Consider the following 14,161-nt stretch of genomic DNA (forward strand, 5'->3'; position numbering starts at 1 on the left):
GGCAACCAGACTAGCTACACTGTATACCAACTAGCAAGACGTTAATTAGTACTACTGCAATCAAGCCACATTAACATTAAAACCCACAACAAGCAGAGGTGGATATATACATGGTCGTCGCCTCGCCGGAAGACGGCCGAGTCGTCGACTCCGCGTTATACTACTTATTATTACTTCACATTATTTCTCTAGGATAGGATTAATTTGAAACAATCATTTCTCACTAATGATATTGATTTGGTATTGTAGACGCTGATAGTTTTTCTATGAATTTAATCAAATCTAACAAAGTCAACTCTAATGTGCAATGCATTTTGAAATGAGGAGAGCACTTTGTTAACTTCTTCAAACCTAGGTAACAAAATTATCATCTGACTGAAAAAAACTTTGACACCAATTTTCATCTAATAGTTGGTTAATTAATTTGTTGCACATTTTTATGCAACTTTAGATGGATTTGTACAAAACAAATTATGTAATTATCGTAGGATTTGTTGATGTTTGTCAGGATCTAAATTATTGTGATACACATTGGCTAAATGGAATAACCGAGTGAACAAAAAAAGTAAAATGGGTATAATAAGAAAATCTTAGTTAAACCATGTAACATGTGTGATAAGCAATCCAAATAATTCAAAAAACGGAAGAAAAAAATCTTAGTTAAGAAGGTTCATGTAAGGAAACGGTCCCAAATCACGATCTATTCTCTTTTCAAAACCCACAACACAAGCTTGGGCTCTTCCTACATGCCATAAATGGCCCAACAAAAACAGAATCGCTGGCAGGCCAGCTGGTCCATGGGCGCGGTGGGAATGGGCTTTCCTTTCGGATACTCACCTGTCTATTTTCCCATACTTATTCTTAATAGCAGCAGGGTGCCTTCCGTGCCTCTTAAAAAACATAGATGAATCATCGCATCTCAGTCCTCAACGGAATCAAAGTAGCTTCATCAGCACCACCAGTAAGCCACTTGTTTTTTGCAGATGATAGCATGCTGTTTGTCAAGGCCAGTGCAGATGGAGTTGTTGAGATGTCTTCTCTCGTGGAGAGTTTTTGTAATATAATGTGTGAAAGGATAAATCTGTCGAACTCATCAATCCACAAGCTACCTCCCACCCCTGCCCGTGCACGCGAACCTGGATCGGGGGGGTAGTCCGTCGGATGTGACAACATTTCGTGTGCCATCAGCGTTGAAGCCCCCCCCCCCCTCCTCTCCTCAAATTGTGGGTTTCAAGGCAACATGGTGAAGGTGAGGTGGCACGGCTGCCGAGCCAACCGGGGTCAGGGTGGAGGAGAGGAGACTATCTGAAGATAACTTCGAGGAATAATACTAATATCAATCAAATGAACCTGCTTCAATTGATGCATGTTCATTGATTTTGTTGTAATGTATAACACTAATTAAAGATTTTTAAATCCATCAAACTGAATTTTATTTTAGGTGCAACTAGAACTACTCCGAGTCTTCATCATCATCCTCATCCTTGTTGGTGTTGTCCGAGGTATCGATCCATATGTCCTTCCAACGTTCGTCGTCTGACGTGAAGATCAACCTCCCACATGCTTCAACGATATCGCACTGCGATATCGCCAATGCCTTCCTCCGATGCCGGGTCCACCCGCTCCGCGCGGCGCCTTGCCGTCCTCTCCGTCCAGTAGGCGCGCTCTTTGGCGACGTCCTCCGGGTGGCGTCGGCGCCACTCCGCCATGGCTCACTCGTCCTCCTCGGCGACGAGTAGGCGGCGCTGCAGCTGAAGGTGGTCCGCACGGTCCTGGTCCGTGATTAGACGAGGCGGAGAGGCGACGGCATGCGCATGTTCGCGCGTGTAGACGCCCCAAAAGTTCATCTGCGACGGAGGCCTCTCTAGGCGCCACGCCGCCGCGTCGTATGCGCTACGGAACGTGCCGAGGCCGAGCCGAACTTCGCCGAACCGGATCTCGGCGGAGTACCAACCGTTGGGGCACTCGCGGATGACGCGGTAGCCCGAAGATCCCCGGCGGCGCGGCGGCATGGTGGCGCGGTGGTGGCGGGGCGCTAGAAGCGGCGAGAAAGCGATGGAAGCGGCGAGGTAGTGAGGGGATGGGCGCGTGGCAGTGTGGTGGAGCGCGTGGCGAGCGCCGCATTTTATAGGCGCGCGTGAAGCGGCACGCCAAATCTACCGCGCGAGCTGCCGCTATTCCCCGCGCGCTAGTTTCCCGCCTCCGCTGCCGGGTCGTCGACTCCGCGTTATACTACTTAATATTACTTCACATTTTTAAACTAAAGACTTTTTTCAAAATCATGAACTTTTTTCATTTCGTGAACATTTTTAGAATTAGCGAACATTTTTTTTGAATCATGAACAGTTTTTTCAAATTCGTGGGCATTTTTCGGATTAGTGAAGATTTTTTCAATCGTGAACATTTTTTCCAAATTCGTGAACATTTTTCAAATTGGCGAACATTTTTTTTGAATCATGAATGTTTTTAAAGTTTGTGAACATTTTTTTACAAATTCGTGAACAGCTTTGGAATTCCAGAGCATTTTTCCGTAATCATGAATATTATTTTTTGAAATCGTGATAGTTTTATGAAAATTAGGAACTTTTTTTATATCCCAAATTATTGAATAAAAGAAAAAACAAACAACGAAGAAAGGAAATAGGCAGCGTCCCGGCCTGCAGAGATTTGCGGAGCTGAGCTCGGCCTGGTCAAGCAGCAGGCCCGTTACGCAAGCACGTCCGTCTCTTGGCTTTGCCGCGCGCGTCAGCGACATCAGATTGTTTAGTACCACCTCGCCTAGCGAGGGCGGAGGAGTCCGCGGAGAATGCTACAAGAGGAGGGGCCGCGGCCCGCTCCCACGCAGGTTTGGCTAAATGAGATCGAGTGCAGCCTCTATCAAGATTTGTTTGCCACTTGTTTGTCATTAAGCTTCTGAGTCTCTTTGCCATCCTATAGCGGTGAAAGGTCAAAGTTACTCTGAAGCTTAATGCGAACATGTGACCAATGCATTTTGAACCGGACGCGTCTACCATCTGGCTCAGCTCGTCGCTGTGGTCTGAAACTACAGTTATTTTAATTAAAATTTTCATTGCTTGCTTCAATCTTTATTTCATTTTTTTTTTGTCAAACGGGCATCCTAACTATTACAACAAGGACTATATTGCAGATTTTTTTTTAACAGCGGAAACATCTATAGATTTCTTTTTCAACAAAGATTGTGTTGTGGCCACATAGCTCATATTGCAGAATTGTTTTTGCAACATGAAAGGTTAGATTGTTTTTGCGATAGAAAGCATCTTGCAGAAGAAGAACGAAGAAAAAAAACAATGGCTCTTAGGTCGTTCGCGCATAAATTGAAAACTGAAGATAGAAGAAAAAAAAACAAATCGAAAACTAAAGATAGCCAGTGGTAATTTTGATGGCGGAATAGCATATTCTTTAGTCGAGACAAAAGTAATCGGTCTTGTTCTTTTATAATGGAACCGTGCTACAAATGTGTTGAGACCAATTTTACAGTGCAAGGTCGTGAACATTAGAGAACTTCCCTCAAACTTGTTAAAGGGTTCACTTTGCAACCACAAACTTTGAAATGGTTTAGTTTATCTCAGTTATGTCTTTGTCGGGCAATAGGTACCTCTAAAAACACATGTAAATTTTAGTTGAGAATTTACTAGATTGTCCATTGTATTATGCTTGATCGACTGGAATTTGCTCAAATTTTTCCATGTTGAGTTTTGAACGTATATTTTGAACTTGAAATTCAAGCCGCAAGAAGCACAACCCTTCTTAAAAGATTTGTAAATTATTTGCCAATATGGTTAAATTTTGGATAAGATTGACATGCCGATTAAGTGAAACTTGCTTTAGTTTCGAGTTCAAATTAGTTGTTCAAGCAAACTATACTATTGTTCAAATAATATATAGATCAGAAAAATTCATTAACGAGTCGGGTTAAACTATAGCTAAAATTGAGATACGGTTTGAGAGAAAAAAAACATCATGTTTTTGTTTTAGCTGTGAGTGAGAAAATGATGACACGACAAAAGGATGATAATTTTTGTGATATACTGTTGGCTAGGACCAAAAAATGTCAACAGGCTAAACCAGTTTAATGAGAACAAAAAAGGGTGAAGCAAACCATTTTCAAGGTTTAGGAAGGTGAACCAAAGCAAATTAAAAAACTGTTATAAAATGAGCTACAGGACAAGTTTATAATTTTTTTTTGACAGTCTCACAAAACTTTATTACATCGTCACAAATGTTTACAGAAGACGAAATCAAGATTACTAGGTTGCCCTAACCAAACATGACGGCCGAACCCTAACAGATTATGAGCCCCAACATTCGAGATTCTGAATTCATGACTTAAAAAACAAGAATTAAAAAGACTAGCCCTATCCTTTATCTATTGAACGATGGAACCGAAATCAGCTCCGCTCCTTTTTTTTTATCGCCTCAACAGCACCCTTGCAATGTGAAGCAACTGAAAATTTCCTGGACAGAAAGATCATCTGCTAGATGGGTCAACAGACATCTCTCTGCAGAGACATCTGCTAGGTTATTCTTTTTCCCATAAAAATTGGTGTTCTACTGTGACATCATGAAACCCCCAAATTAAACTGAAAAGGCAGCCCAAAACAATTTAAAAACACCGTGACTGACGTCATGGGCCCGCCCGTCCGTCCGTCGTCATCCGAGCGCGGCCTGCCGCTCTTGTCGTCTTCGCTCGCCACCTCACCATTGCCGCCCGCGACCGCCCCCCGTCGCCGGAACCTGCCGCCGTTTCGCTTTCGCCCTCCATTTTAAGCCCCTCTCCCCCCTCCCTCGTGATGCCGTCCCCAGAGCCCCACTCGCCACTCCCACCTGCCCACCTCGCGTCCTCCCCCTTCCCCTTCCCTCCCCGCCACCGCCGCCGCGATGCCGCCGCCCCCTCCCGCTCCCCGGCTCCCCCTCCTGCTCGCGCTATTGATCGCGTGCGCCGCGTCGGGGGTCGGCTGCTCGGGCCCGCGGTTCGCGCAGCTCGACCGCCTCCGCGAGCTCCACCAGCGGGAGCGCCGGCCTGCCGCCGAGCAGGCGGACGCCGCGCGCGGGCTCCTCGCGCGCCTCCTCCCCTCCCACCCCGCCAGCTTCGAGTTCCGGGTCATCTCCACGGTACGGGTGCTTCGTTCCGACGGGATTTTAGGTTTCAGCGGTTGCTGGAAGTGGCGTCGCATCAGCAGCGTAGCCGACGACTGAATGCAGTGAGCAATTCGCTAGGTTGAGAAGCCAATTGGCGAAGTGCGCCGTTTGATTATAGAGTGTTTGATTCGAGTGGGCGGCTGGTTTTTTTAGCACAGGATGTGTAAACATCTGGCGACTGAGGTCATGGACTGATGGATTTTGGCAAACATCTGAGAAACGTAATGCCTAAATCCATCGTAGGCTGGTGGATTCTGCACCTGGTATTTGGTGATTTCCACCTGTTAAAACTGAAGCCACAGATTTGGTGATTTCCACCTGTTAAAACTTAAAACTGATTTCGACCGTGTATCCTTTTAGCGTCGACCGGGTGGATTTTTAGCTAGGTTCATGGTAGGTATATTTGTTTGACTCTCTAGTATCTGTCAACAAGGATTCACAATCCCTTCCACTGAAATTACAGGCGCAATGTGGCGGAAAGGCGTGTTTCATCATCAACAACCATCCATCGTTTGATGGAGAAGGAACTCCCAAGATACTGTATGCTTCTTCCTTTTGTTCTACCATTCATTGTGCCCTTGGTGAAAAATCTTTTGCAGCTGTAGAATGTTAACCTTTTTAGCCTCATGTTACTGTCTCTTTTTATGCAAAGGATATTACACATGTGTCGGCGTTATTTATATGCTGCATCTTGCCAAAATTACATGTTAGGTGGCCCACTGATGACTGATCTAAATATGTCTCCTATTCCGCAAACAATGAATTTCACACCCCATTTTGTTAGTTCCCTACGAGCCTTACGTTTACTCCCTGCATGCACTGAAAACCTTCCAGTATTTTCATATGCTTTGGTATCAGCACCATTTTTATTTTTGGATGTTATATATGTGTCCATAGTGACCTTTGCTTTTATATATTCTTTGGGACAGAGCAAGTCCTGCTAGAATCATGTACCAGTCCTACTTGCTAATTTGAGTGCCTAATGTGCAGTTTAAAATATCATTCTGCATTTCTGCTATATTAGTTTAAGGGTTACTTAGACATGATACAGCATTTTGATTTGGCCTTTAACTTATTATAAGTTTATCCCTATACTTTCTATGTAGTAAAATCGGACAGAAGTCATTCACATTTGTTCTTGTATTTTGACCAGGATACTTGGAGCAACTGGGGTAGAAATTTCTGCTGGTCTTCATTGGTATTTAAAAAATTATTGTGCGGCACATATATCATGGGCTAAAACTGGTGGTGCACAATTATCATCTGTTCCATATCCTGGCTCACTACCTCGTGTTCCTGCTGGTGGCATTTTGATTCAAAGACCTGTTGACTGGAGCTACTACCAGAATGCAGTTACATCCAGTTGTAAGCCGAACTTTCTTTATAACTTTGATATTCTCGTTTGCCATCTGCTGAGCATGTTTTCCAATTTCAAGCATTAGAGCACTTGCGGAATTATAGTTGTGAAGCTGTGTAGATCAACTTTTTGAACCCCATAACGTGGTATCCTGTTAATGATGACTTCCCGTTACGTTGATGAAGACATGATAGATATGCTCAGTTTGTTTTGTTTTATGTCATGTATTATTCCCCCTCTTTGTTGTTATATACAATTGGATGATTTCTGGTTACTAATAGTGATGCTATTCCTTCTCTCAAGAGCTCATTCTGACTTAAAAAATAAATAAAATTGTTTAATCCTTTTGTATTGGTAATGATGTGTTTAAAGATTATTTTTCTTGCTTTTAAGATTCTTTTGCTTGGTGGGATTGGGAGCGCTGGGAGAAGGAGATTGATTGGATGGCTCTTCAAGGAATCAATTTGCCTCTAGCTTTCACTGGGCAAGAGACTATATGGCAGAAGGTTTTTCAGGTCTGTGTGTGTGCGAGTTTATTTTTTGAAACATGCTGTATACTGAATAAATTAAACTGTGCATTTTCCGTACGTTCTTAATCATTAAATCTTTGTAAAGAAAGCCCATAATCCAGGTAGAAATATAAGCTGAATGGTGATGTAGAACAGCAAATGCTAGCATGAATACTAATCAAGAGGTAGACCATCAAGGCAATTCAGATAAGCGAACATGGAAGTACCTCATCATATTTCCAAGTGGGATGCCATGTTGCACTGTTAGCACAGATGATTTAGATTGGATTCATGATGCTTAATGTTGTCCTATTGTGAAGTGCGGAGGATCATCTGGGATTCTGGGTAGAGTAAATGATGTAACCTTGGTTCTGCATGTCCGTACTCTGTTGTTTAAGACAACGCGGACTAATTTCGTAAAACACCATGTGGCGATAATGTCCTGTGTCCATTAGTGATTGTTTCAACTTATAGTTTTATATCATTCTGCTAGTAATTTGAATTTCATCCCACCCTTGCATACTTGCAGAGGTACAACATTAGTAAATCTGATTTGGATGATTTCTTTGGTGGGCCGGCCTTTCTTTCATGGTCTCGGATGGCCAATATGCATGGGTAAGTTACTATATGGTGCTTCAGGTTTACAATTAGAGCCTCCCATCTATTTTTTTTCAAATTACAGGACTCTTAGTTGATCGCATATTTTTTTGCATTATAAACAAGATATGCTGTTAGTTTTCGAATTCTTTTCATCTTCAACTTAAATCTGATCCAAGTCTTCTCAATCAAGTTGCCAAGTTATGAATTTTTGCTATCTTAACTTCCAATAAGACATTGGTCTCCTCTTTAGTAGTCAGAAATGCTTAACTACTTTTTAATCTTGTCTTTTTGTATGCAGTTCTTTTTCTTAATTCAAAAGCATGTCATGAGATTATGTATTCAGGGTGAGTAGTCGTAGTTACTGGGAGCGGTTATATGTAGTTGCATGGATTTCTGAATCTAGACGACATCATGTCTAAGTTGCTTTATCTTGAATGAACTCATAAATACATTGTAAAATGGTTCTCAGATGGGGTGGGCCTCTTCCTCAGACTTGGCTTGATGATCAATTAACTCTTCAGAAGAAAATTCTTTCTAGGATGTATGCATTTGGCATGTCCCCAGGTGACGTTGTAGTACAGTTCTACTATTTCTGAGTTTTGTTTTTCTGCACCTTTTTACTCTACCCACCTCCCTTCCCTTGCAGTTCTTCCAGCCTTTTCTGGTAACATCCCTGCTGCACTGAAGTTAAAATTTCCCTCAGCTAAAGTCACCCACCTTGGAAACTGGTAAGAGTGATATTCGAAACAATACTTGCTGAGCATATTATTGCCATGATGAAATACTTAAATATAACGTATCGAGCCATGTCCAGTTCTGGACACTGCTGAATTCTCAGCAATTTTATATATTCACGTGCTCCACCATCATTGTCTTTCATTGATGTTGTCACAACGTACCTTATACCTTCTATTCGGTTCTCTGAATGTCTTGCACATCTGAGTGTCTTGGCCTGTAGGCTGTTGACCGAATCAATCTTGGATATTCGACACACTATAGTTCTTGATGCCAGCAGCGATTTGCACTTAAGATTCGCGACAAACTTCGGCTCTTTTGCTTGCTCATTTAACATTGGGTGTTTTTTCGTATGTATATCAATTTATTGTTGAAAAAGAAACTGGCACCAAATTCCTAAGGTATGCCAGCTATTTGCACCAACATTATTTGTCAACACAGTTCAACAAATGTGAATAACTTTTTTGCGGATCAACTAATGTAAATTAGAGTAATTTATCAGATGTTCTGCAGGTCTTTCTTGTTCATATTCACTATGGTTATACTTAAGCTATATGCGCTTATTTCATTCTCTTCTGTGATATTAAGGTTCACAGTTGACAGCAACCCACGGTGGTGTTGCACATATCTTCTTGATGCATCCGATCCCTTATATGTAGAAATCGGGAAGTTGTTTATAGAAGAACAAATCAGAGGTAGGATGTTTTACTCAAAACTGAACTCCATTTTTGTAAAGCATGGTATCTTGATAGCAGACCCAAGTCAATGCCTGTTCTAAAATTAGTGTCATGATTGGAAATTCATCATGAGAGTAGAGAGGACCTAGTGTTGGCTCCTTTACCTGTTATTCCCTAATAGTGTCAATACTACTGAGTAAATTGCTCTATTAGTTAGCCCTCTGTGTGTTATTTTGTATGTCATATCCAAAACAGAAGGATAACAAAGGTCCACTCCGTAATCATGCCTGTAATGTGTTGTTGGGCAGTGACGACATGTTGCCAATTGGTGCAACAGTTCGTTTTGGTGAGGTGAATGCTATAAAAGTTCCTTAGTTTAAAATATGATGAACCTGGACACCTGGTCAATATAGTTTAGGAAAAAAATCAACTGCGGGATGGATATATGCTTGCTTTTTTTTAGAAGACTGCCTAACTTATATTTAGGTACTAGATTTTCCTGCTTTGCAGATTTTTTTTATCATAATAAATATTCAATCCCTAAAACATATGATGAGTTTTGATGTTCTTTGCACAGAATATGGTAGGACAAGTCATGTATACAACTGGTATGTTTCTTTCTATCATTCAAACTATTAGGAGTTCCCGTTTGATGAACTCATTGTCTCATTTGGTGATATCTTCTGTACATGTAGTGATACTTTTGATGAGAACACCCCTCCATTGAGTGATCCAAACTATATTTCTTCCTTGGGTGCTGCGACATTCAGGGCAATGCAAAGTGGTGATGATGATGCTATTTGGTTAATGCAAGTGAGTTCTTTTGAAGTGTTAAAATGTTGTTAACACTTGCGATAGATTGGTATGTAAAATGTGATTGTGAGGATTGTAGGGTATGTATATCTTGGTTGATGCGCTTAATTTTTCGTTCTAATCCCTCTTCAGCTGCATAATTCTCTTTCCAGTTACCAATGTTTTCTTGCTGCATGAAAACACACTTGAATATTTGATATGAAACTTTCACTGACATGTATTATCCTTTACAGGGTTGGTTGTTTACTTACGATCCTTTCTGGGAACCCCCACAAATGAAGGTGCAATCTCATGAAAGTTTGATATTTTGATAATATGTTAAGTACTGTTCTGTTAGTTTTGCTAACCTTTTGTTAGATTACAGTTTTCTTGAGATCTGTATCTTTACTTTTTTAGTGACATAAATAATTTACATTGTGATTTGTGCAAGTGGAACGGTCCCTCTGAAAATTAGGATTTATGATGTGATATATCTAAAATGAATACTGCAATGATGTGAGGTGATCCTGTTTATTTGTTACCACACAAGCCTTCAGTGTTCCAGTAACATATTATAATACCAATAATGGGCAATTTGGATGGATGTCATCTGTAAGGTTACCTCTCTGATACTATTCACTTATTCAGCTTATGCTAATTAGGAAGTCAGTGCCTGCAGTGACATATACTTAATTCCACAACTGGCATACTCAACAAGTGTTGATAAGAGCACAGACCCTGTGTTTCTAGTCATTAACTCTAGCGTTTTTTTACTGAAGTCTTGTGAAAAGGCGGCTACTGCTACTCATCACCAAATTGTCGTGTTTTCTAATTACAGTGTGCAGTTTTTATGCTACGAGGTTTCTCTTTTTTTACATCAAATTCTGTGTTGGTTAGGCACTACTGCATTCTGTTCCAGTTGGCCGAATGATTGTTCTCGATCTGTATGCTGAAGTGAAACCAGTATGGATCAATTCTGATCAGTTCTATGGTGTCCCCTACATCTGGAAAGTCATCTCTCCACTCCATAAACGCACTATCTATTCAGTTAAATAAACATACCTTGTCATTGTTTCCTTTTGTCATAAAGGAATTGGTGCTATCTTTTCTTCAGGTGCATGCTTCATAATTTTGCTGCGGATTTTGAAATGTATGGTGTCTTGGATGCTGTTGCTTCTGGGCCTATTGATGCTCGACTAAGTGAAAACTCCACAATGGTATATACATCATTTGCTTAATCAGTTGTTGCTGCTACTGAACTTGCAAATATTCTATGTGCTGATCTCTTTCTTCGAACAACGACGTCTGTTATAGGTTGGAGTTGGCATGTCTATGGAAGGTATCGAGCAAAATCCTATTGTTTACGACCTTATGTCAGAAATGGGTTTTCATCACAGACAAGTGGATCTTCAGGTGAAATTTCATAAACCATTTTGAAAGCGAGCTTTATGCAATAAATATATATTGTTCTTGTGTAACATGGCAGTTGCTATATAATACATCATTTGGTTTCTTAGATATATGAAGATTTTGAGCCATATTTTTACACATTTTCTGTTTGATGTATGCTTCAGAATTAACTAGTTCATCAGATTAGCATGTGATGTGTTTAGTTTGCAGCAAATGTGGCCTGCTACTTATTGTGCACTTCTTTCATTTATGTTGGGCCCTTAGAGCTTGCTGATTAGCGCAACCAATTCTTAGATTTCATCAGACTTTCACTGTTTCCAGGTATGGATTGAGACATATCCAACAAGAAGATACGGGAAATCAGTTGTTGGATTGCAAGATGCTTGGCGAATTTTGCACCAAACTTTATATAACTGTACAGATGGTAAAAATGTAAGTTGTGGTATGAAATCTGCCATATGTAATCATCATACCTTGTATCCATTTTCGTCGAGCGTTAGATAAGCATAAACTAGTAATAGATCCCTAAAAAAAGCATATCCTAGCAATAGGAAATAGTGTGAAGTAACAAAACTGTACATTTCTGAGTTTACATTTTTCTGTGTTGTACACCTGTTCTTAGCTTCTATTTCTAAACTTTTGCTCAATTTACTTCTGTGATTCTTTAATGGTTTGGTTGTGTTCTCTATTGTTATCTTGCTCATGAATTTATTATTGTAATAGGACAAAAACCGGGATGTGATAGTGGCGTTCCCAGATGTTGAGCCTTTTGTTATTCAAACACCAGGATTGTATACGAGAACTAGCAAAAATTATTCTACAATGTCATCAGAGAATTCTGTCGTGAAGGATGCATCCAATGATGCATATGATCAACCACATATATGGTATGATACCATTGCTGTTATACATGCCCTAGAGCTTTTCCTTGAATATGGAGATGAGGTATCTGACAGTAGCACCTTCAGGTAAGAGCACAGGTGCTCATATTGCTTAATTTTTGGCGTAAAATTGTTACTCTTTTGGTTAATGTTTCAGTATTATGATATTGCAGGTGGTAGTATTTTCACATTTTGTTGTTTCATTGATCAGCCTTCAATATGCTCAGCTTCTTAGTGACTTGTTTGATTTAATTCGTCCCTATAGGGCGCAAGATAAGTATGCCATTTGCAAGCTAAAAAGGTGTTAACTTCAATGGGCTTTGTGCTAATGCTATGTCATTGGCAAGTTCAAAAAAGTATTATCTTCAACAGGCTTTGTGCATGCTAACTATTCTGAACGGCTGAATTAAAAAACCTCCAGAACTTTGTCCGACTATTATCTTCTGGCATTTCAGAACCTTTGATGGTGTAGCAGTTGTTTAGTTTCTTATTCCCATCTAGAATTGTTTTTACCTGAATTTCTGATATGTTCCTTGTTGCTTTCTATTCAGCTAAACTAATTTGAATTGATAGTAAACACGATCTGATTGTTATTCTGCGATGAAAATTTTGGAACCAAGTTGTTTTTTTTCAATAGATGATGAGTCGTGCATATACATCTTTGGAGCATCAAATGGTGATGTTAAATAAGTTAATTCAATCTCATGAATTTAACAGATATGACCTCGTGGATTTGACTCGTCAGGCTCTGGCCAAATACGCGAACCAAATCTTCCTAAAGATAATCCAAGGCTACAAATCAAACAACATAAACCAAGTGACCACCCTGTGTGAGCGCTTTCTAAACCTTGTTAAGGATCTTGACGTGCTGCTAGCCTCTCATGAGGGATTTCTGCTTGGGCCCTGGTTGGAAAGTGCAAAGGGCCTTGCACGAAGCAAAGAACAAGAGATACAGGTAATAACTTTTATCTTCTGATTTTTTTTTTAAGTACTGGACGGTTTCATCCTTACCTGCTTCATTAGTTGATGGCAACCAAGGCCAAAGGAGTCAAAACTGCTAGGTAGACCAATTCTGTTGTAGATCGTTGTGGGTACTAGGCCACTAAGTATTAAGCTTTGATCTTGTCATGCAATGCTATTGTATATACGAATCTTAGTATTCCGAAGGTTGCTAAAAAAAACCTTACATGTAATATTGTTCATTGCTGACATTCAACTGCTTTCAAACGGGTGCAGTACGAATGGAATGCTAGAACCCAGATTACGATGTGGTTTGACAACACTGAAACAAAAGCAAGCCTGTTGCGTGATTACGGTGAGACAGCATCACACATGCCACCCTGACCTCCTTCTTACCCTTTTCTCTTTAATTCTTTTTAACAAGTTCTGTTGCAGCAAACAAGTACTGGAGCGGCCTGCTGCGGGACTACTACGGGCCAAGGGCCGCCATCTACTTCAAGCACCTGATATCAAGCTTGAAGAAGAACGAACCTTTTGCGCTGGAAGAATGGAGGAGGGAGTGGATTGGCCTCACCAACAACTGGCAGAGCGACAGGAAGGTCTTCGCGACCACAGCCACCGGAGACGCCCTAAACATCTCCCGGTCGCTGTACATAAAGTACCTGCGCAATGCCGATTCACTTGGGCTAGATGGTATGGACTCGTTCGGAAAGCCTGCAAGCTTGTAAATTTCAAGCTCCTGGGTATGTATCTCTTAAGAAATTTATAGAAGATCAGATGGGATGTTTTAGCTAGAGGTCATCAAACGGTTGGGTGTTTGGGTCAATGATTTTTCACTCCATGATCTGATTGCACGGTGAAACATGCCTTTAGTTTTGTTTTCGATTTGACTGGTATGTAATCATGAAACTAGGGGTCAAATGCAGTCCCTGTTGTGGCTTCAGGCGTGTTCGCAAAATGCACTACCCCCTCCGTTCCAAAACAAGTGTACATGTTAGACGCAAAATGCACTACCTGAACTGGGCTCTGTCAGATATGAAAAGCAGACGATTCTCAAAAAAGTAAATAAAACGAAAGTAA

General features: G+C 40.8%; 1 protein-coding gene across 2 annotated transcripts; it reads left to right on the top strand.

Annotated features, from left to right (window-relative positions):
* Positions 1-4,736: 4,736 nt before the first annotated feature.
* Positions 4,737-14,024, top strand: LOC123047082 (alpha-N-acetylglucosaminidase). Of its 2 annotated transcripts, none has more exons than XM_044470576.1 (19): positions 4,737-5,133; positions 5,624-5,700; positions 6,314-6,525; positions 6,911-7,032; positions 7,556-7,641; positions 8,096-8,190; positions 8,273-8,354; positions 8,950-9,056; positions 9,616-9,646; positions 9,734-9,851; positions 10,085-10,132; positions 10,728-10,837; positions 10,945-11,047; positions 11,145-11,243; positions 11,562-11,672; positions 11,964-12,208; positions 12,839-13,076; positions 13,358-13,436; positions 13,517-14,024. In XM_044470576.1, exons 1-19 carry the CDS (start codon positions 4,900-4,902, stop codon positions 13,807-13,809), a joined length of 2,490 nt encoding a protein of 829 aa, XP_044326511.1. In that variant the 5' UTR covers positions 4,737-4,899; the 3' UTR covers positions 13,810-14,024. The 2 variants fall into 2 exon arrangements, with proteins under 2 accessions (XP_044326511.1, XP_044326512.1); XM_044470577.1 differs by lacking the exon at positions 4,737-5,133 and adding an exon at positions 5,196-5,553.
* Positions 14,025-14,161: the final 137 nt, after the last annotated feature.

The sequence above is a fragment of the Triticum aestivum genome, chromosome 2B (assembly GCF_018294505.1).
Source record: "Triticum aestivum cultivar Chinese Spring chromosome 2B, IWGSC CS RefSeq v2.1, whole genome shotgun sequence".
Taxonomy (NCBI): domain Eukaryota; kingdom Viridiplantae; phylum Streptophyta; class Magnoliopsida; order Poales; family Poaceae; genus Triticum; species Triticum aestivum.

Coding starts and splice junctions, on each gene's coding strand:
- LOC123047082 (XM_044470576.1), top strand. CDS start 4,900: ATGCCGCCGCCCCCTCCCGCTCCCCGGCTCCCCCTCCTGCTCGCGCTA. Junction 5,134..5,623: donor AGTTCCGGGTCATCTCCACG/GTACGGGTGCTT, acceptor CTGAAATTACAG/GCGCAATGTGGCGGAAAGGC. Junction 13,077..13,357: donor GCAAAGAACAAGAGATACAG/GTAATAACTTTT, acceptor AAACGGGTGCAG/TACGAATGGAATGCTAGAAC.